The 23,543-nt window shown below is 38.6% G+C and overlaps 1 protein-coding gene across 4 annotated transcripts; it reads right to left on the reverse strand.

The window, feature by feature from the left end:
• Nucleotides 1-1,420: 1,420 nt before the first annotated feature.
• On the reverse strand, nt 1,421-20,117 carry LOC306853633 (UDP-N-acetylglucosamine--peptide N-acetylglucosaminyltransferase 110 kDa subunit-like). 4 transcript variants are annotated; one of them, XM_079391183.1, is made up of 23 exons: nt 19,694-20,108; nt 17,879-18,029; nt 16,144-16,387; nt 15,617-15,685; nt 12,248-12,364; nt 12,089-12,168; nt 11,811-12,006; nt 11,381-11,521; nt 11,160-11,260; nt 10,915-11,068; nt 10,724-10,825; nt 10,459-10,638; nt 10,151-10,309; nt 9,968-10,057; nt 9,741-9,866; nt 7,917-8,087; nt 7,715-7,831; nt 7,461-7,625; nt 6,755-6,802; nt 6,377-6,529; nt 4,173-4,425; nt 2,604-2,727; nt 1,421-2,523 (listed from the first exon to the last, which is right to left on the reverse strand). In XM_079391183.1, the coding sequence occupies exons 1-23, from the start codon at nt 19,728-19,730 to the stop codon at nt 2,343-2,345; spliced, it is 3,159 nt and encodes a 1,052-aa protein (XP_079247309.1). In that variant the 5' UTR covers nt 19,731-20,108; the 3' UTR covers nt 1,421-2,342. The 4 variants fall into 4 exon arrangements, with proteins under 4 accessions (XP_079247309.1, XP_079247308.1, XP_079247311.1 ...); XM_079391182.1 differs by having other exon boundaries at nt 17,879-18,059; nt 19,694-19,867; XM_079391185.1 differs by lacking the exon at nt 6,755-6,802 and having other exon boundaries at nt 19,694-20,117.
• Between the last annotated feature and the right edge of the window lie 3,426 nt (nt 20,118-23,543).

Here is a 23,543-nt window from a genome sequence, read left to right on the forward strand (position 1 = left end):
GCTCTTTTGTTGGTTTTGATTGCTTCTATTGTCTTCATTTGTAAGTCGCTTTGGATAAAAGTGTCTGCTAAATGACTAAATGTAAACAATACCATTTCTCTCCAAAAAGCAACATAGATACACTTTTTCTAGTATTTTTGTGATTGAGTCAAGTACCAACCTGTAAAAAAATAAAAAAAAGTTTAAGGCAACCAGCTTCAGCAGAACGTATTATTTAGGAAATTTCTCAACTTTTTGTTGCATAAACTTAAAACATGATATTGAGAAAACTCAAATCTGCTGAAGCTGGTTACCTTAAACTTTTAAGTTTGCCAAACTTTTTTTTTTTTTACAGTGCACTTTATGCCAGATTTCTAGAAAAAAGAACGAGGATGAAGACTATTAAGTCTTTTTAGTGGGTCCAGACTGCACCCAAAACCCGTCCAATTATCTGTTTAAGTAAAAATTACGAAAATGATTTCTATCAGTTATTTTATTTCCACCACACACTTAACTATTTCGCCACTAATGAAGTTCAATCCAAAGGTAGTACTGCCTCTTTTCCAAAGAGACAACTGTGTCAGTGAAGGCATGCTTGAAATTAAATGAGATGAAATGCATGTAGAAAATAGAATAAAGGTAAATTTCACTTATGCAAAACATTTTCATTATGTGGCGTTTCCATCTATGATGTAATTGTCAAATTATGCATAGAAATGTGATTTATGTACACTGTGATGTTTACATGTCTTTCACAGTAGTTCAAATAGTATCAGCTAACAGTTATTTAGCATCAAAGCTTTATGTTCAGTCAAATTCTATGTTGAGCAAAGGTTTACAAAATTGTTTACTGAATTGAAAAGAAATTGACTGCCGCGCTTAAACGCTGCAAATGTGTTCAGATCCACTCTATGCAAAATTTAGTTTCAGCTACATCTACTGCATCTTTGCTCTTCAGAGTTTGTTCATTTGAGTTCAGAAGATAAATGGAAGTCTCATGGGCTTGGAATGACATGAAGGCAAGTAAATGGTGACAATTTTTATTTTTGAATGAACTAACCATTTAACATCAGGGTTTTTTTTCACTTTTTCAGCAAACTGCTACACTTTTAGTTGAGAGGTCAGAATTCATAAATATTAACCTAATCTGCGGGGGTTTTATAGATGTTAGATATCAAACACTGCTATAGAAAAACATTGTACCCTTGGCTCTAAACTCTTTATTAGATAATCTCATCTGTGAAATCTAGCCCTATGTGTTCTTCAGTCCCAGTCTCCCCCATTACATATCAATCACATAACATTGGATTAAAAAAAAAAAAGTCTGGAAATAAAATATTACACCCAGTCTACACTGAAATTAATGTGGTTGGAAAAGAACCCATTACGATCAGTAAAACGGTGCACACTGCATGACACATGCATCATTTTCAAGCGCAAATGGATTTAGCATTTCTTTATTGAACTGAATACAGCGATTAAATTTACAGTGGGTGCACATCACAGTTTATTCAGCAACAAAACACCCTGCACAATGTTACAGCAGTATAGATCACAATAACCAGCATGTGTTAGCTCCTAAAAGGAATGGAAGAAAAACAAAACCGCAGCCAAGTATGTGCAACTCTCTTCAATGTTTGCCACATCTCTTTATTTCAGTTTATGTATAGAGCCTTGCAGAATTGACACTGACAGTGCATAAATAAAACGATTTAATAGGAAGACAGTGTACAAAACCAAAACAGCTTAGAACATACTTACCTAGACCTTTCCTGGTAAAATCATAAAAAATAAAGAAAAATCAGGAGTCGGTACTTGAGCAGCCTGCAGGCCTTCTGTCAGTGTGTAATAAGACACTCCTCCGTTTAGCGTGTTCACATTGCATGTTTTGAAAAAGACATTTTCCCTATCGATAGCATACGGAAATGTTGGCAAAACGATCTGTGATCCGAGGTATGCATCCGTCACTCAGATCGAAGTCATGATGACAGAAAGCTAAAATAGGTCAAGAAGCACATAACCTAAAACTAAAAAAAAGCCCCTACCTGTGATTATTACATTTATATTTTCTGAATTACTGTAAGACTGCCCCTTCTCATTTCAAACCCAACTTTTTCATAAAGTCCTTAAGAAGCAGAGAAACAAACAAAACCAAAGTGGAGCCAACCAACATCAATTTAGTCAAACGATGGGAAAGGGGGAGGAGTCTCAGTGGAGCAGCTTTGTGAATCCTGCTGTCCACTCTAGCTCGTGGAAACAAAAGCTGGCTGGGATCGTAGTCACGGTGCTCACCTGTGGGCTCCATAGAGTCTCTGTGACTGTCACATACTAGGGGACGGGGGACATGCAGGGACAAGCTTAGTTTAGGAGCTCTCGCTGCTCTCCAGAGACTGCATTTTGACCAGGTGGTCAGGTTTGCCTCCAGTGGCGTAATGCTCCCACATCTGCAGGTAGAGTCTCTCCAGTTCCATGGTGTACTGTTTGGTGTTGAAGAGCGGGCTGCAGATGCGCTGCTTCCACACGCGGGAGCGGACCTTCTTCAGGCTGAGCGGAACGAAGGGAGAACGTGTTTCAAGGATCTTAAACATTTGTTTAGAAAGTGGAAATTGAGTAAAGAAACTTACAATTCCATATCAGTGCCAAGCTTCACAGCAACCTCTTCATACTCCTGACGGCTCTGGGCGATGAGCTCAAGGCAGCCAAGACAGGTGAGCTGAGAGGCAGCGACGCGTGAAGCCAGTGTCTCTCCTACACAAAACATCAAGACCTCAGGATTTTTCTTCTTTTTCAGGCAGGTTCAATTGTGATCATGGATGAAAAATGGTGAGCTATTCCTCACAAATAAATTGTATTATTATTTCTTATTAAAGTTAAACCAACTTTTATTTTGGCGAGTTGTTTTGAGAAACTTTTGAGTTTCTGTTTTAATGGACCTTTTTCACAAGACTGATGATGCGTTTTAATAGTCATCAGCATCATAAATCCTCAAAAGTTTTTTGTACAATACATGTACATTCCTAACACTATACTTTGTATTATATCACCTTTACATGAAACTACAAAAAACTAGTTAATGCTAATATGAGGGTGTTTCTAATGCAGCATCTCTGGGAGGGACGGTAAGTTTGACATCGTTCTCTCCTCTGACTGCTGTTATCAGTCGCTCGCAATTTTTTTCCAAAAGCCGTGAAAACACTATCGTTGAGTTTCTCTTTTACTATTTGAGCAAATTGGAATGCAACAAAAATATTTTTGTGGTACTCTCCCATTCACTTCTCTCAAAGTTAACCCAACTATGACGAAAAAATACAAAGACAGTCATAACTTCTGAAGATAAATAGTGCAAACACTGGATAAAGGATGAAATTTTCCAGGGCATGCGTGTCGAGTATAGGCTGTGAGTTCAGCTGTAGAGTCATCTGAACAAATCACTAACCAAGTATGAGCAATACCAATAGTTATGCTTACGATTCACACTGATACCAAATAAGTTGATACCAGTGATGCACCAAAATCAATTTTTACTGAAACCGTTTCATTTAGCCAAAAACCAAAAGTTTAGAGTTAGCTACACTACAACTGAAAGGCCATGAAAAGATCAATCTAAAAGATCTCAATTCATCAAATGAAGATCAATTCAAATCAATATTGTTAATCCAGGACTACTGTAGTTTACCTGCCGCAGTTTATCCACAACAGACATTGACAGTCAAAAGATTGTTTTTTGGTCACCTGATATATATTTACTTGATGTACCCCCCTGAGATTTGAAGGTAATGAGTTAATAAGTAAAAAAATTTGCATGTTTAAGGTTTCAAACAAATATTTAATATTTTGTTGTTATTTTAAAATATATATTTTTTTAATTACCAGCTTTCATTAAACTGGGAAATTTTGACGTAATGTTTAATGTAGTCTGACTATATTACCTAAAATGTGTAATGTAATGGATTACACTACTGTTGTCATTTTTCATTATTACACAATTTTTCCTATTTAATACTGTAAAGCTGCTTTGACACAATCTGCATTGTTAAAAGCACTATATAAAATAAAGGTGACTTGACTAACTACAATTTTTGTTATGTAATTTGGAATCAGTAACAGACTACAAATGAATCTACCCAGCACTGCTAGCTGATGCCTGTGAATATTTTTGACCATGTTTAGCGTGTGCTCCTAGCTTGTATTACCTGGCATAGTAACCATGGGGGTACCAGCCCACAGCACATCCATGCCTGTGGTGTGTCCGTTACAGAGCGGCGTGTCCAGGCACACATCAGCCAGCTGTCCACGTCGCACATGCTCCTCTTTGGGAGCCACGGGGGAGAAGATGATGCGAGAGACAGGCAGGCCCAGCTTCTGAGCGTACTGTTGGATATTGGGCTCACCCACGGCCGGGAAGCGCAGCAGCCAGAGCACACTGTTGGGCACACGCTTCAGGATCTACATAAGCACGAGAGCACAGTGAATACAGCTGCCAGACAATCAGGTTCACAATGAGAACATTCTGTTGCTTTCAATGAACCGATTCAAAAATCAATGACTTTGATCAGTAATACAATTTCAGTCATTACTAAAAAATGTTTACAGAACTCTTTTGTGTAGGTAACTACAGCTACTCGCATTATTTTAACTGTAAATAAAAACAAAAATATTTCATTTTGTGAAACTGAACGGTTCCAAGAATGGTAAGGAAAGGAACGGTTTCATCATATTTCCACTTAAGATTGGTTCAACACAGCATGTAGTGAAAAGGGTTTGGTCCGACAGTGATTCAACAGCAGCTTCTAAATCTACTTTGCAGTCAATGTTGGGTAAATTACTCTAAAAAAGTCATTAATAATCTTCAACGGTGTAATTAGATTACTGTACAAATTACGCTCTTCAAAAAGTATTTAATTACTTATTACTTTCTAAATCCAATATCAACCTTGACAAGTTAATGATACAAGGATAGACATGAAACGGTTCTTTTAATTATTTCAAATAAATAATAGATAACTACATAAATTATTCTGGTCACACTTTAGATTAAGAGTCCAATTCTCACGATTAACTGTAATTTCTCATTCTCAATATACTTCTAATTACTGCTTATTAATACTTAAAGTAGCTGTTAAGTTTAAGAATTGGGTAGGATTAAGGATTTAGAATAAGGTCTTGCAGAACAAGACATTAATGTGTTTTTGTAAGTAATAATAAATAGCCAATATCCCAGTAATATTCATGCTAATAACCAACTAGTTAATAGTGAGAATTGGACACTAAAGTGTTATCAGTATTCTTATTAACTCAAAGTATTTAAAGTGAGAAGGGAACATAAAAGCATGCATTTTAAGGTTAGACTTTAAATTGATGTTAAATCCATGCATTGTATATAAAATGTTCTACAGCCTATATACAGTATTAAGTTCAATTACGTAAGAAATAACTAAATTACAGCAAAAATAAGACTAATCCTTTACTTTACTTTTTCAAGGGAAAAGTAATTAAATTACAGTAACTAATTACTTAGTACCTAATTACACCCAACACTGTTTGGTTGAAAAAATAATATTATTCGGAATCATTTAATAAACACAAAAGTTGTTAACCAAACAGTTGCTGATTGCCACTGATTTCCAGAGTATTAATTTTCATACTATAGAAGTCAAAGGAGACCAGCAACTGTTTAGTTTCCAGAAACATTGAACGGTTTTTCAGAAGAAAGAAAATCACACAGGCTTGGAACTACAAGAGGATGAGTAAATGATGACAATCTTCATATTTGGTTGAACAATCCCTTTAAAGCACGAGTTTGCTTATTTTTAACCAGCTTTGTATTGTTATAATGTCAGTAGTATATGTAAAGGTACATGTACTCTTTCTCTGTGCAACCTGGACCCAGATATCAGCATACGTTTGTCAGCAAGTCTACCGGATAACACAAAATGCACCATTTTGCATCACCCAGAAGACTTTTGACAGATCAATGGCTTCTATTAAAATTACAGATCAAACTTCTGCATTCTGTATTCCCGCCCACAGATAGTGGGAATGACAAGAGTAAAGGCCATCGCACACGGAGTCTGAAATTCTCGCACGTTAAAAAAATAAATATGACCTCACGTTGTTTAAACATGCCATCATGTTTACACAACTGCCTCCAAAATTTTTGTCCGTCATAAAAAATTCGGATCAGGTTCGATTTCCTGCGTTTTCGCATTCGTAGCAAGCATTTTGATAGGAAAGGATGGTCGAATACAAAAAAACCCTGAAAAAAGTCAGTGTGCAAGGACCTTAAAGGCACCAAAACCACAAGTGTATTAGGGGTGTTAATTCCACAAAAGTCTCTGATTTCAGTTTCTATTCTATTGTATCTTGACAGTAGAGAATTTTCCTATTTAAATCTTACTTTGGCCCACATCTCCAGGGTGAGAGGGTCAATTTTATAGAGCTGGTTGAAGTTGCAGTAGACAATAGAGTCTTCAGGGAGGCCATATTGCGAGCGGGTGGTCACCACGATTGTTCTGGGAACTTCTTCTCCTGTTGCTGCTTTGTTGTTAATCTAAACAGAAAGATTAAAGAACAGATGAGTTAAAAGTTTAGGTACCGTAAAGACAAGCATGTGCCCTATAACTGTGTCGCCCATCCCTAGAAGCCTTTCAACTTCTCCACCACCATGTTTGTGCCACCTACAGCAGTGGTGTGAAGGCCCAAGTGTAGGGAAAAATGGCTATTGCACATCCTGTCTCAGAGCGTGCTATTCTCAGCCAGCTTATGTGTGCCATACCTGCAAGGCTACAGTCCCAGATACTATAACCTCCTCCACAGTAAAAATCTGAAAAACAACAACATGTGGTAATACACTGGCTCTGCCTACTATGAAATTGTCTTTTTGCCAGATTTTCAAGATGATCGAAGAAGAAAACTGAGATAATTTCACCACCAATCTGAGAGAAATTAAGTCTCTCATGTGCAAATACAGCCGCGTTCCGATAAAAACACCTTCACACCACTAAATCTCCAGAGAAAATAATTACAGTCGATTTGGGCGTGACAGAGGCGTCATTGACCACAGGATACAATATTCAGAATTTGATCATTAATCAGAACCTGATATTGCGAGTATGATTCATGTAAACACTTCATGTAACCGATCATAAACACTTAACCTCGTATTCAATGGAGTATTCATTTATATATGCACTCGTCCCAACAAAATTATAAGAATTGGAAAACAGCGTGCATTTAACCCTCTTTTTCAGAATGAAAGCTTAACCAAAAAAATTATGTGCCTGTAAATGTGGTCAACTATTCACCGATCTGTCATGCTAAGAATGATGGAGAGGACTAAATCCCAGTCTGAGAGCAAGCCAAGACCCCACAGCCAGGGAGAACCCGATTTTCAAAGCAGTAAATTTAGTGAAATTGCAGTGAAATCAGCCAAGTGAAGTCCAGTGATGAGATCAACACTGAGCGTCTACGATGGGCCATACCTGAGTGGTGGCCAGGCCGTTGCTGACCGTAAAGCCGTTGATGGTGACCTGGATCTGGCCCTGGTTGATCATGTTAATGATGGCCTCAGCGGCTGTGTTCATAGGGATGACAGGCATGGAGAGGGCACCATTGCTGTCAGTGGACTCTTGACCATCACATTCCATCTGAAGGTAGGAGAATAATGAGAAAAAACATTAGCATGTCCGTTTAACAGGGTTATGGAATGCACTAAAGCAGTGATTTCTCCACTAACCTTCACAATTTTGATATCTGGCAGGCTTTCCAGGAAGGCTTTCAGATCGATGCCATTCAGTACAATGCGATTGTCAAAAATATGGCCATTTGACTTGAAGTCTATCACTGCTTTTTTCTATTGGGTAAAAAGAAATACGTGAGCCTCGTCCTTCTCTGTAATAGAGTTTTTTTTTTTTAAGTGATTAGAGACTGAATCTTACCTTGAGGTGAGGGAACATATTGGCATGGTCTCCAATGAAGAAAGTGTTCGGCATGTAGGCCATTTTCTCAGAGTACTGCTCTGCAACCTCAAAAGGAGACGTCTCCTTATCAGTGATAATGTAGTCCATGAACGGAGCTCCACTGGTGCCTGGGTATCCAAGCCACATGGCCTAGGGTAGATTGGAAAAAGTAACTTATTCAACCAGACCTTTATATATTATCTGAAGTATATGCTGCCATTTAAAAGTTGGGGTTCAGTAATATAATTTTTTATTGAAGAAATTACTAATTTTATTCAGCAAATCACAGCAAAAAAAAAAAAAAAAGACACTCATGTTAGGGCTGTCAATTTTTTTTAATTATTTGTCGAATTTAAATAAAAATCCATTTCCAAAATGTGGAAATAAAAATCCACATTCGAATGCAAAAAAGTTGCATTCGAATTTTAGGTGAGCGTTAAGGAGGCAGCCTTAAGTGGCAAACGAGATGCAATGACGATGTAAGTGTCATTGCATTATAATGTTTATGTTAGCCTATCCAGTAGAAGCCACCGCGCTGCGGTGTTGTTTATTAAAAATATTGCCGAAAAAGAGAACATCAATGCGGAGAAGATCTTGTTCATGTCAAAACTGAAACCAAGCCGTTCACACAGAACGCATATGTATTGCATTTTCTACAGGGACATCTATCACCGTTGCACGCGCATCTCGCACAAAAGAGAAAGCAATGAAAAATTAATGCAATTTTTACTTTGAAAAGAAACCGAGACTTTATAGCGGGTTTTTCCACCCATCTCACTGCATCTCATGTTTTTAAATGAAAAAAGTACTCTGTGATTGGCTTTTGGTCCTTTGTATTAAACTATGCATACATACATGATGCTATTTGTTTATAGTTGTTTAAGCAACTTAATTATATATGGCTTATAAACATTATTTTAACATTATGCACTTTTTTCACAGACAGTCATGTTATCTTATGCTTTGAATAAACGTGCATTAGTAATATTTCAGGAGAGAAGCCAAAAGCTTTTTTTCACCCTAACTGAAATTATGCATTTTACATTCAAATATAATTTGAATATTGATCATATTCAAGTACAACATTCTAATTTAGTTTAAGCCATTTTGACAGCCCTAACTTATTACCAAATATTTCTTTCAAATAAATGCTGTAATCAATAATTATAACATGGTAACACTTTACAATAAGGTGTCATTTGTTAGCATTAATGTATTCAACATGAACAAACAATGAACAATACATTTATAACAGTATTTATTAATCTTTGTTAATGTTAGTTAAGAAAAACACACATTCATTGTTTGTTCATGTTAGTTCACAGTCCATTAACTAATGTTAAACACAAGTTATGATTTTAATAATGCATTAGTAAATGCTGAAATTAACATTAAGATCAATAAATGCTGCAGAAGTACTGCTTACTCTTAGTTCATTTTAACTAATGTAGTTTACTAATAAAAATTATTTTAAAGTTACCAGCAACAATAGTAACATAACATAGTGATAGTATAATAATAATAAACACCACAACTAATAATAATAATAATAATAATGTTTCTAAATACAAATGCATATTAGAATGACTTCTGAAGACCGGAGTAATGATGCTAAGAATTCAGCTTTACATAACATGAATAAATTATCATTATGGGTTTCCTGAACTTAAGTTCCTAAACATGGCCAACTTCTCTCCGTCAATGCAAGTCTACACTCGTTTTAATCACACACCCAACTATATAACATGAAATGAACATTTTAATGTAGATTACATTCTTTAAGCTGGACTCTCGAATGCCTACCTGAATGGGTGCAGGGCGCAATGCGAAAAGCTCATTGCGTGCTCCTTTAGTATAACCATTCATGTTAACCAGGATCTGGACTCCATCTTGATGGATCCTGTCTGCTGCCTTTCCGTTACAGGGGATCTATGAACACAGGACACATGATGAAATCAAAACAGACCCCTGAATGGAGAAGGAAAATGACATGCCTAAAACAAGCCTGTGATATGTACTCATATCCTCACCTGTGAGAGGTCAACGAAGTGATGAGACTCTGCCATGACTTTAACTCTGAAGTTGGTGCTATCATCGGGGCTGAGAGCATAGCAAAACACCTGTGAAAAATATAATAGTATGAGACCACCAGCTCACCACAATGTGCTCAACAGAATGATCTATACAGCACTACTGCATTACAGACTCATCACCTCGAATTTCTCAGAGTTGTGCATGCCAGGGATGGACTGCATCAGGTGGGAAGTGGGATGGTTGCCAAAATCAGAGCTAACGTAACCCACACGCAAACGACCGCCACTGGCCTTCAAGTCCTTTGGATACTCATAGGCAGGTTTATGAAGAGCATTGATCTATAGAACAAGCAAAGTATTACACTGATGCTTATACATGGAATGACTATAGGAACTACTTTCACAACAAAACCAAGTTACAAATCCGAAAACGCAGCAGAACAGAGCAGAATGAGCCTGTGTAAATATGTTTAACGTAATATACATACCTTATCCAGACACAAGTTGCCATGTCTCTCTGCAATTGCCTTGCGGAAACCATGAGAGAGGGGGTAGAGCATGCTGTGATGGGGATGCACAGATGGCAGACGGTTCTTCTCCAGTTGATCAGCCACAATGGTCACCAGCTTCTTCATGCGCTCATCGTAGTCGGTCCAGTCACATACAATCTGAGGACCAGAGCACAATATGACGTCACACAAAGATTCCCACCAGAGTGCACAGTGACAACATGCACTTTAGACTCCTACATACCTGCAGACAGTGAGCCAGGTTACAATAAGCATCAGGGAAGTCTGGCTTGAGCTTCAGTGCAGTGCGGTACGATGCAATCGCTTCAGGAATGTTCCCAGAATCCTTCAAAGGGAGAAGGATGTAATTTGAATCCAAATTAACACTGAAAACCACTGAAAGGAAATGAATTCTCCAGGTTTCTAGATTCATACCTTGTGTATTGAAGCCAAATTACTGTGAGCATCTGCAAAAGCGGGGTTGATCTGAATGGCTCGAGTGTAGCACTGTAGCGCCCCCTGAACATCCTGCATCTCTTTCAGAGTGTTGCCCATGTTAGAGTAAGCATCAGCAAATGTGGGGCTGATTCTGCTCAGTGGTTGAAAACAGACAGACAGTGAGATTTTGAAAGACATCAAAACAAAATGACTTTAGAATGTAGCTAAAAACAAGAACATGCCTGATTGCCTCCTTATAGTGCATGAGAGCCTCCTGAAGTTTCCCCTGCTGCTGCAGGACACTGGCCAGGTTTGAATGGGCAGCGGCAAATTCAGGGAACACCTTTCCAAGAAATAAAAACAAAATTTAAGACACATGAATGAAAACATCTCACTTAATAGGTTACAAAAACAGGTATAATAACGAGTATGCATTTTTAGAGGACTTCACTGGTCCCCTCACCTCCAGTGCTTTTCTGTAGAGCTGCACAGCTTCCTCAATGTTGCCTTGCTCACGCTTGATGTTGGCCAGATTGTTGAGGGAGTCGGCGTGAGTCGGGCACAGACGCAGCGCAGTGTTGTAACACTCTTCAGCTTCAGAAACCTAAAAAGGAAAAATGCAAGTTAGCAGACAATACATCTCGATTCTAAAGACTGTCCTGTGAATTTTCGCAGGCAAACTAGAGCCATTTATATTGGAATCTATGCGGTTGGGAACTTTATGCAAGGGAGAATTGGTCTCACAGATTCCCTTCTGACAACAGAAATCTGCTTGGTTAGAGCTGTGCCTTACAAATCAGCACAACACTGACAACTGAATGGGATGAAACATGAGAGTAGACAGCAGGGATGTATGATAGAGGAATTATGCAAAAACAAATGTAGGCTCTTACATTGCCCTTCTCCTTCAGTGCATTAGCGAGATTGCAGTATGCATCAGGAAAGTGTGGCTGCAGCTCAATGGCACGACGGTAAGTATCAACGGCCAGGTCAATCAAACCCTGCTCATAGTACACACACGCCAGGTTTCCATGGACAACAGCATGGTTAGGGCTCAGGCTGAGGGCACGCAGATAACCAGCAACAGCTCTGTAAGGGGAAAACGACATGTATCAGATTGGCGGAAAAAGCTTCGAGTCAAAATGTAATGGCAGAGAAAGTAACCGTTTACCTGTCAAAGATACGAGCCTCTTTCAGAACATTGCCCAAGTTGATGTAAGCATCCAAAAAGTTTGGGTCCAGAGTCACTGCCTGTAAACCCACAAAACAGCCCATTATACTCATTCATTTATTATCACTGTCCAAAGTGCGACTGTCATCTACAACCAACCTTCTCAAAATGATGTATGGCCAGCCAGATCTCCCCCTGGGCATTGAACACGCAGCCCAGGTTACTCCAGGCCACGGCAAAGTTTGGCTGGGTTTCAATTGCTTTCAGGTAACAAGCCTTCAACAGGTTAACAGTAAAAAAACAAACAAAAAAAAAAACAGGAGGAAGAGGAGGTAGAGAGAAGAGTAGACAGAGGAGGGGTGGTAAAAGTAAAGAAACCAAAAGATCAAATAAAAAGGAAGAAAGGGCAGACAGAAAAAGAGTTAGTCTCCATTCTCACAAAATGCAAAAAGTGAGCCTACAGCATGGGCTCGCGTGCGCGAAATTCTGCCGCGCTAAGCTTCACACTTTTCCTACGCTGCGCAAATCCAACCAACACCTATACTCCGACTTACATTCTTCAGTTATGCGGTTTCAAAAAAAACTTTACAACTAAAATGTTGCACTTAAATCTAAAATACAAAAACGCACGAGTGCCAAGTCAGCTTTAGATCATTGACATTACACAGTAATCTCAGGAAAATTCACAACCTTAAATGCAAGTGCGGTGTGCAGGTGGAGGTCCCTGTAATGCGAGCGCAAAAAGCCACGCAGGCAACCCACACCGTGGTCGCCGCTTGCGCCGCTAGCGCATGTATTCGCCTGCGCCAACGCCAGCTCAAGGTGCAGACAGCAGACCTGGAGCGATTTAACTCCCCACCAGATTGGCACACGAAACTATGAAACCCTCTACTCTTTGGGGCCTTCAAATGGAGGGAGTACCCATGGCCAAATCCAATCATAACTGTTGGCGAGTAATACATTAAGTAGTCATACTATGTAACGGTCATTGCCAATGGTGTCATGTTTAAGGCTGCACAGCCGCTGGGTGCCATGCTAGCAGGGAGGGCATGCAGGTCTGCAACCCGCAAGCCGGGGGTCGAGGGATGGGGGAGTCCGGTTCAAGCGCGCGTCTTTTGGTAGCGGTTTTGTCGCTGCGCAGCCCTTGCGCCACTGCAGACTCACAGCGCATCATCTGCTCAGCAGAACGCTGCAACTCCAAATAAAGAAGAAAAAATAAATCACAATCCAAATGAACAGGAAAAAAATAATCAACAAGTAAGAGAGTTAGAGGGTTCTTACTGTGCTTTCGTTTGCTTACAGCATCGAATCCATTTCACTTTTTAATTTACTTGGGCATTACGTTTTTCTTTCTTTACTAGGTTTTTATTTTCTCTTGCTTTTTTGTTCTTCAAAGGAAGCCACAAGACAGAAGAACTCAGGCATTGGACTAAGGTGTTTTTCTTTCTGTTTTGTTACAAACCCGTTACCATATTTTTGGACTTTGTCTGGGGGGGCGGCCGCAGCTGGAAGAGGAGAAGACTGATGCTGCCCTAGTGTTCCTGTCCACCGGACCGCACCTACGCAGGAATAGTGCCACCCACCTGAAACCTTCTAAATAACAATATCAGTCGTGGAAAAACCAAAAGAGACAAAATAAGAAAACAAGAGCGTTAGTAAAAGTTTGCAATCAAGACATTTCATATGGACATCAAAACTTGTATTGGCAACGCAAAACAAGTAAAACAAAACAAAACAAAAAAAAGGAAAAGAAATATAAAATGACCTAACATCAGTTTAAACCCATGCAATGGAAAGGATTTGACATTTTCAGAAACAGGAATATGTTCGCAAGGGGTCGAGAGTGAAGAAAGGCTTTGAGATGAGATTTACACACAGGTTCAAACTTTTCATTACAGTGTCACATTTTCAAAATACAGGTAAAGGAGGGAGGCCAACTGGCTTGATCTTACCCAAACGAACTGATCACATTGCTCTGGGAATATTAATAATCATAACATACAAGGGGGAAGAAATGTAATCAATGAATCTTTTGTTCTTTGTTTACATGGTTTAATACCTTGTTTGCTTTATCCTGTTCTGCCTTCTTGACTCCTGGCCAATGGATATGGGAAAAAATCTGGGGTTTAAAGACTTCATAATCATCTAGAAGCCTCCACAGCTCTGAAATAAAGAGGTCATCGCTTGTGTTGCGCGAGTATAGTTCTCTCTCTCTATCATGGTATCTGACACGCGTGCAGTGGAGTGCAAAAAGCGATCTGTCTGCCTGGCACAGCCCAGGGCTGACACACAGTGTTGGAAAAACACAAACCCTCCCAAACCCGGAAATCCGTAAATATAGGAGGATGTGAAGTTGAACTGGGGGGAAAAAAAACGAAGGCCAAAACGATACAGGCTCTACTCGAATGCACTATGGAGCCCTTACAAAGCATCTGTTGGCTTGACTGAGGGGTCAGGCAGACAGTTCAACGCGCGCACACTCCACAGGCCCTAAGCGAGCGCGTGGGGGGTTAGGAGCGACAGAGCGGGTGGGGGACCGCCGGCCCCTCGTGCTCTTCCCCACCCCTCCCCCCTAAGGCACCAAATAAGAAGGCTTCTAACCAACAGGAGAAGAACTCTCTCTACAACATCAAGACAAACTCCCAAAGACCCACTGAAACCCCAAATGGCCACTCAAAGGCGGCATTTGAGCATCGTAATGCTGGGGAAGTAAATCCAAAATGACCAAAGGGCCACGACTTTTCAAATTTTAAAGGGAATCAATTGTTTTGAATAATGCAAATGACCCGAAATGTATGGTTAGGGATAGAAGCCATCTTATTTTTTGCATAGCAAAGACCACTATCTTCATCAGTCCATTTATTTCTCCAAGACCGAGCCAGTGATATCCCTCCAAGAGACTACAGGGAAAAAAAGCATGCCAAACTGCAGCATGTGTTTTAGGACCCCTGTTTGGTGTGAGACACAAAAGAGCCCAGCCTTTCTTCCTTTGTGTGGGGCGAGCGGGGGCTGGCCGGGCCAGGAAGCAGTAGTGTTTATAGACCGAAAGCAGCATTGGAGTGAGAGGGGACAAAAAGAAGGGGTGGACAGAAGGGGCGTCTCTCTAATCTAGCCATCCAAATGAACAAAACAAAACAAAAAAGCGAGTGAGAAGTGGGTAAAGGGGTCTTAACCTTGCTGAATTTTAAAAAAATGATTAAGTAAATAAATAAATAAAAAGAGAGAGAATTTGCTTTTGACTAGGTAGGTGAGATACAGGTGACCTGGTGGCTCTAGGTACACTCTGCTCTACTTGAATGCTCAGGCTAGACCTGTAGGACGGTAAAGAGTGCTGACGTGGGGAAATAAAATGAGCAGCACACTCGAGTGCGCTGACAAGAACTGATTGAATAAAAAAAAAAAAGCCTAACACTCACTCCCAAAGTACAAGAATGGCTAGGTGTCTGATGGGGGATTATGGTCTACAGCTATGATCTTAAAACAAAAATCATTATGTAAACGTGCAAGGGCCGACATGTTTAAACATACCTTTGCCTCTTCAAGGCGCCCCAGCGCTTTAAGCAGGTTACCCAGGTCACTGCGTACACAATATAGATCCTGTAACAAAAGACAGAAAAAATAAACTACCAACTGATAAACACAAGACACACTACGGCTGGGTGATATACAGAATATTTACAATTCATTTCATATTTTGTTATAGATACTAAACTTAAATAGCATTGTGAACACAGTGATGATTGTAGTGCTCCCTTTATTGGCCACTAAGGTTCAAACTATTTAAATGATTTAATCCAAAACCCTGCAAATTTCCCAATATTGTTCTTCCTTTGTTTATTACACATATTCAAGATAACTATAATTTTTAAGGGTCAAAGACATTGTTTAGGCTTCGTACGCGTATTTGAAACAATGGTTACAATGACGGTTACATATTAAAATACTGAGATATTGCACATCAGGCTGAAAATAGGCACCCCCTAAATCCTAAACCTAGGGGAAACACTGGTGTGAAACCACTGTGATTCTCTGCGACATTTTGAGGCTTAACTCACAGGATTGTACTGGAGAGCGGACACATATGCTTGAACTGCTCCCTCCATGTCCCCTGCTGCCACCAAAGCTGCTGCCAGGTTGATGTATCCATCGATGAAGTCGGGTTTGAGACGGAGTGCATGGCGGTAATGCTCGATGGCCTCCTGAAGTTGACCCCGTTCCTTGTAAACATTGCCCAGGTTAGAGTAGGCCTCAGCCAGCATGGGGTTCTGTTTGATGGCCAGAGTGCTAAAGTGGGCAGACCTGCAGAATTAAGAGAATCAAACTTTAGAAAAGAGAATAAGACGGGCATATTTTCCTTCATGTGCAACAAACACATCCCCTATACCGTTTCCTTAAAAGAAAAGAAATGACCCAGGTTATTTGCAATTTAAATTTTTATAAAAGAAATGGGCATGCTATCAATTAAAATTATTGTTATTCTTGCTTAAGCAGTGTCATGTTTACAGATTTTAAACAATTTTTCAGAGGATGGGATGGATTACAGTTCTTGCCTGTGGAAAACTGACAGCAAGTCACAGACATAATGCCATGTTCTCACTACTTCTCAATTTCCGTAAAAATGAGATTCTACTTCTACTGGGCTGTGTGAACTTTCATAAAATTTGTTGCTTGTAAAAGTAAAGATCAGTTTCTTTGGAATAACTGTATGTGCACAGTAACCCTAAGAACATGGATTACACAAGTAAACAGGGTCAATTTTGATTTCACATTGACTCTACAAAATTTCTTTGAATCAGACGGCCATAACCTCCACTAAAAAGAAAAAAAAGAAAATTACTGCCTCTTAAAAGGCACAATGTAAGTTTTCACCGCTAGAGGTCGCATGTTCAAAACAATAACAAAGGCGAAGCTTGATGACGCTGTGAAGTTGGGTGGAACGATGGGAGACGTCATTTTCACTATTAAGAGATGTATGGAATTCACAAATCATGTTCACAGATGAGGTAATGAATTATCTGTACCTTCCACAGTTATTCAAACAGCGAATAAATTATACAGAGAAAGCGAACAAAGAACATTATGACTGATTTCAGTCTAGCGCGAGATTAAGCACTTCAAAAAAACTTCCCTTATAATCAGTAAAGCTGTTTATACACTGATAAATGAATCGCATCATACATCTGCACTTGTTTATGATCCAAGCTGAATTTAGTCAGTGCGGGCGCACACTCAATGACAAAACTCCACTGTTTCAGCAAGGACTCATCTGAACGCCTCTGATTGGCCATTGCATTCATAAACTCAACAGACTCGTGTGTGATTGGTTAGAATGCAGAACACTGTAAGAGTCATGATGCAACATTGAGCAGATATTAATTTAACGCTGCAGTCAACACTTTTCATTTCAGCCGTAATGGATTTACTTTAACTGTGCAGCGGCATTTTTGTCCATACTTGTAGTTTCTACAAGCGATAACCGAGGATAGCGCATGATATTATGTTACTGATGACCAACCATGACCATGGAGGAACAGGGACGAGCCAATTGTTAAAACTGGAGTTTCTCTGGATTTACAAGTCCTTGGGAATTTTTGGAAACAACTGCATGAAATATATAACACTGTGCAAGTGGTTTTTGGATGTCTTATTAAAAAAATCTTAAATATTGTGCCTTTAAGACAGGACTGAGAGCACAGCCACCACACCACCAATCCTTGTTCCCAAAGAGAAGCAGCCAAGTAGACCCACAGACCGTGCTCCTTGAAGACAGAGCAAAGATGCCCATCTCACCTGTCAAGCCTGCGACACTGGAAGTGGATAGAGGACAGCAGCAGCAGTACGCCAGTATTATCTGGCTCCTGTCTCCACAGCTGCATACAGTGGCGTTCAGCCGCCTCAAAATCTCCTGACTGATATTCACGGTGCGCCAGCTCTGCCAACCCTTGGAAGGAAAGCATACGTTTGGTTGGTTCTGAAGCACCAACGCAACCCAAAGGAGGGGGAAAACAACATGTTAGAAGAAATGGAAATGAGATAAAACAAAATAAAAAAAACAAAAATAAATAAAAAGACAAAAACAGTGGTGCTGTTTTAGAAAAATTAACGCTATAGTGTGGTGGTATATGCTGTTATATATATATATATATATATATATAAAACAATTGCCACTACAAAAAAAAAAAAAACCCTGCTAATTTTCTAAAACATAGCACTGAAGGCTCCTGTAATGATGATAGCACTTTTAATGTACTGCCATTAAAAACAAATATATATATAATAATAATAATAAAAAAAAAAAAAAAATATATATATATATATATATATATATAAAAAATAAAAAGGTTTTATTTATTTTTATGAAAAATAAATTCTCGGCAGCTACTGATATAAAATGGCTGAAATTAATCCACTGAGGCCCGGTTTCACAGACAGGGTTTAGCCTAAACCAGGATTAAGCCATAGATTAATTAGGACGTTTAAATCATTTTTATAAACATGCCTTAGAAAAAAACATTACTGGTGTGCATCTTAAGACTAAACAAAGGTACTGACATGTTTTAAGATCAGTCAGTGCACGTTTCTTTCAGTTGAAACAGCTCAGATTTACATTTTAGTCTAGGACTAGGCTTAAGCCCGGTCTGTGAAACCAGGGGTGGATGTTTTAAAATCATTAATGAATTAATAATTGAAATAAAAGTTATAAACCTTAAATTCAAATGTAAAGGAATGAATCAGGATGAAAACGAAAAACGGAGCTGAGGTTTGTTATGAATGAGTATGATGTGATATGAAGATGCAAAGGACAGATTCACACGTGTGCTCCAGAGTTAAGAGAATTTAAGAACTAGCTTCCTTTCGATTCAAGAGTATGAGTTTAAATTAGGTGACAGGAAGAAGAATTTGCTTGAAATTAAATTGAATTCAACACAAAACTGATTCCATTAGTCCAAAAAAGCTTTGCAACAAAACTATATTTGACTGATTAGGCTCCATTTTAAATTAGAGCATTCTGGGAAATGAGACGCCCATTAAATTTAATAAACTTAATATATATATATATAGCAATAGAAACCTTCCATATCAAACACTCAATATTAATGTTTCTAGAAATTACCCACGTTGTAGGCTATATTACAACATATTAAAGGTTCTCAAAGTGAAAATGAAGTACTTAAATCAGTCATTGCATTCTTTTTTAAAATTTAATTCAGATTTTGGAATTGAAACTTTATTCTTAATTATGAATGGCGCGCAATCTACACGCTGTTAATACTAAATACTGACAAATATCACGTGTTATGACTATAAAAATATATACAATTACAAAAAGACCGCTCATAAGGCAACAATACACGAGGATGCTGGATATCTTTATGAAGGACACCATCCTAATAGCGTTAGTTGGCTGCTCTAATCTTGTAAAAATGAGGAAAGAAAATGCTACTTTAATTTCACTAACGTTAGTGTTGCTGAAATAACGTTAGTTTATTAATTAATAATCTACTTGACGGTTTGCCCATGCAAAGAAGCCAGTATTATAGAGCTGTAAGAAATAAACAACACATTGAGCAAAGATGAGTAGTTTGTATGAGGAGCCATGGTTACCTGTGCTATCAGCCACGTTCCCCACCGAGCTCGCCATCTCTCCTTCACTCTTCACTGAGTCCTGTGCAACGGCGGACAGTGTGACGATTTAAGAGAAGGTGGAAAAATATAAAGGTCTCAAATTTAGTTAATTTAAAACTAGGTTCGGATATTACTGCAAGAAACGCTGAAATCGTCGGTAAACAGCCCGCGGTCTTCCTGCTGCTAAGCTAACACTAGCAAGAGAAAGCTGACGCGCAAAGAAAACGCCTTAAATTGTTTTTCTCGACGTTACTTGCTCTAGGAATATATATCTTAAAATTTTAAACCTTAAATCGAGATTGGTACTAAAACTAGCGAATTTATAATCGATACTTTCACCACTGCGGTCTTTTTAGCTAACAATAGCTTTCCAATCTCTACCGAAATGGCGGATGTGACCGGAACTTCTTTTTTGAAGAGGAGGGGCAGGAATGTTAAAAAATTAGGTCCAAAGAAAAAAATGCGTACGATTATTAAATACTTATTATGAAAGCAATTTTCGACGAGTGTGCGTTAGTGTATGTATCAGATATAGAAAAAATACTAAAGTTTAATCGTCGATATCCGTTTTCCAAATCCAAGAACTGTTTGTGTATGGCGTCATCTAGATTGTTCTTTGGCTTTATATGCTGTATCATTGCGCGAGCTCCACTACACAGATCAAGTATGGCAGCGTTCAGATGCGGAGGAATACTGTCAACAGCCAGAAAATAATAATAAAAATCTAATATATATATATATATATATATATATATATATATATATAGTAGTTTTAGGAATTAAATATTATTAAAAAACACTCTGAAAGAAAGTTTGGTCTATGTAAGTGCTAGATGCAAATAAATGAGAATAATTTAAATAAATAAATAAAACAAAAAAAAATTATTCCAATAGTGAATATGGTGATGTGATGAAAGGCGGTAATCCCTGTGACATTCAGATCACTAAATATAAATAAATATTATTGTGACAGTGCTTGTATTTTTTTGGTACTGCAGTTAACATAAAATGCAATTAATAGCTACATTTAAAAATATATTGTTAATTTTCTGACATGAAGAACTGACTTTTTAAAAACAAAGAAACCCTGAGTGTGCAGTCAAGAAAGTCAAGTCAGATGTGGAAGAGAGGAGAGAGAGATGGAAGGAAGGCAAGGCATTAAGTTGAATCTGGAGTGAAATAAAGGATGAGGGGAGTAAAATGTAGATGTTTTAATATGATGTAGAGTGAATTTTCACCAGTATTCTGTTAGATTTCATCAAATTGAATGTTCTATCAGCTGTTTTGAATTTTATGCACAAACTTATGAATTTGACTCATATAGGCTATATGTTTTGGGGTTTGGTAAACGTGTTGTTAAATATGTTTGTTTAATTAAATACAAAGTAAAAAAATGCTTTTGTAATTGCTAAATAAGATACAGCATTATTTTTTCAGCTAGCCCACCTTACCTGAGATAAGCATGATCTCAAAATGTTTATTGGTATAAACCTTTCAGATAACACATGATATGAACTGAATTCAAATGAAAATATCAAATCCCCGGTGAAAAACAAGTGCACTTCCATAATGCATAAAGTGCTCTATTTGTGCGCACTAATTTTGTACTTAATATACTAAAAATGATCCTTTAGTACTTTTAAGATCATCTAAGTGTACTCATTTTGAAACACCATGAATATGAACTAAAATGCACTTTTAACATACTATCATAAAATGTATTTAGTTTCCACTTGTAGTACACTTGAACCCATCTTTCATTCACTTGTACACTCAAGTGAAGTGGTAGCTAAATATATTTTATGATTTTATGAAGTGCATCATTTTTTGTATATTAAGTACAAAATTAGTGCGCAGAAACAGAGCACTTTAAGTATATTATGGAAGTGCACTTGTTTTTCACCTGGGATGTTAACTAGGTAATAAAGAAAAAAATCATCTGGGTTTACAATTTTACATTTACATTGTCATTTAGCAGATGCTTTTATCCAAAGCGACTTACAAAAGAGGACAATAGAAGCAACAAGAGCAATGATATGCAAGTGCTATGACAAGTCTAAGTTAGCTTAATGCAGTACACCTGATTTTTAATTTTCCAATCCAAACTTGTTTGAATCCTGACTGCCATGTCTCGAAGGTTAAATGTAAGGGCCAGTCATACTGCCAGCAGTCAGCAGAGGGCGTGGATCCATTCGCAAGAAAGCTTTGTGCTTATTTCTAATGCGTTGCAGTCAATCTGCCATGTTGCTCTGCCCCTATAAATCTGGTGGGGTTGTGTGGGTAAATGGAGGGTAAATGGTTTAAAGTGGCCTAGACCTCAAGTCATCCTCTGTTGCCATTCACAAGGCTTCATGCTTTCCAAAAGCAAGGGAAGTAAACACAACTGAATCAGTTCAGCCTTGCATCCTGCCCCAGCCCCTCTGATTGACTGACATGTCTAAAGGGCTGAGCCTGTGATGTGAGGCTCATTGACTTTTTTCTCTCAAGGGTCTGGGCCGATCTGTATGGGAAAGGGTTGACATCATTGCTAGAAAGACTGCTTAGAGTGTGTTGATTCAGTGTCCCACTTTACCCTGCCATAGCGCTTGGCTGTTGCCTTGGGAAAAGCTGTTGTGCACAAATGATGTCATGGCCATGTTTTGGGCGATTGTATCTGACATCTTTTATCTTTGTGCATGCCCAGCTCTGGCCGAGCCAGGTTAGAGCTCCTGTTAAAGGGTCCGGTGTCATTTATCCACGGGCTTTCACACAGCCTCTTGCTATTTTAAGCAACAAGTGAATGGAAAGAAGGTCACTCGGAAGCCGTCTATCGAACCAGCTCCCTAAAAGCGATGTTTTGGGAAAGCGTTATTAACTGCTGCAAATTGTGAAGCCACTTCACAACATTTGTTTTGCTCGCAGATCTGACGACCCACATATTTCAGGTCGTATCAGCTCAATGTGCCCATAAAACAATGACCGTGTTTATTTTAATCCTGCAGTTTTTAACCAGCCCACACTTTTTATTGTGCTAGTGTGGTGAGGTAAACTGTTGGTTTAGAGTCTGATATTTGCATTGTCCTGGTTACTACTGTGTGAGCAGAGCAAATGTGTGCTACCAAAACAGACCGTTTCTCATTGCAATGCACCAGACCTCTGTGTGCTTTAGCTCCTCTTATGCATATTCTCATTGCTGTACATGTTTGCGTTGCCTACATGTGGTCTCTCTGAATGAGACTTGAATGCTGTAAATTCTGCTTTCGTAAAGGTCATAAACCAGTTTTGTGTTAGTAATAGCTAATGAGTATTGCTCATACTGAGGGACGGTGACTGGAACAAACAAGGCCACAATATGCATGCGGCATTTCGCTCAAAATATGACCAATACGGAGTTTGTTTCAGTGGTTCAAAACAACTTTCCAATGCAAACTTTCCAGAAAATGTCATGCAAGGAATTTTATTTTAGTCAGTCCATCAAAGTCAAACACAAGTGAAAACATACAGTGGAGCTGGTGCAAACATATCCACATCCCTATGAGCTGATATTGCTCTGTTCTCACTGCTGTCATTTCTATTGTGTTATTGAGAGGATGGTGTGCAGCATTTATGTACATATTCATCTAAACAGCGTGGGCGGTGTCGTAATGTTCACAAACAGTATACTGTTGTTCAGCCTTTTCAAACTTGCGAAGAACAAAGATGTATAGAGTATACTGTGGCTTTTAAAATTTGCATGAAATAAAAAGTCTTCCTATCAAGTTTCTAAATGCATGTTGCAGACCTTATAGAGAATTATGCATATGCTTCGTTTAAATTTTTTTTTTCGACTTTATAATGTTTGACCAAAATG

This window comes from Barbus barbus (assembly GCF_936440315.1).
Source record: "Barbus barbus genome assembly, chromosome: 33".
Lineage (NCBI taxonomy): Eukaryota > Metazoa > Chordata > Actinopteri > Cypriniformes > Cyprinidae > Barbus > Barbus barbus.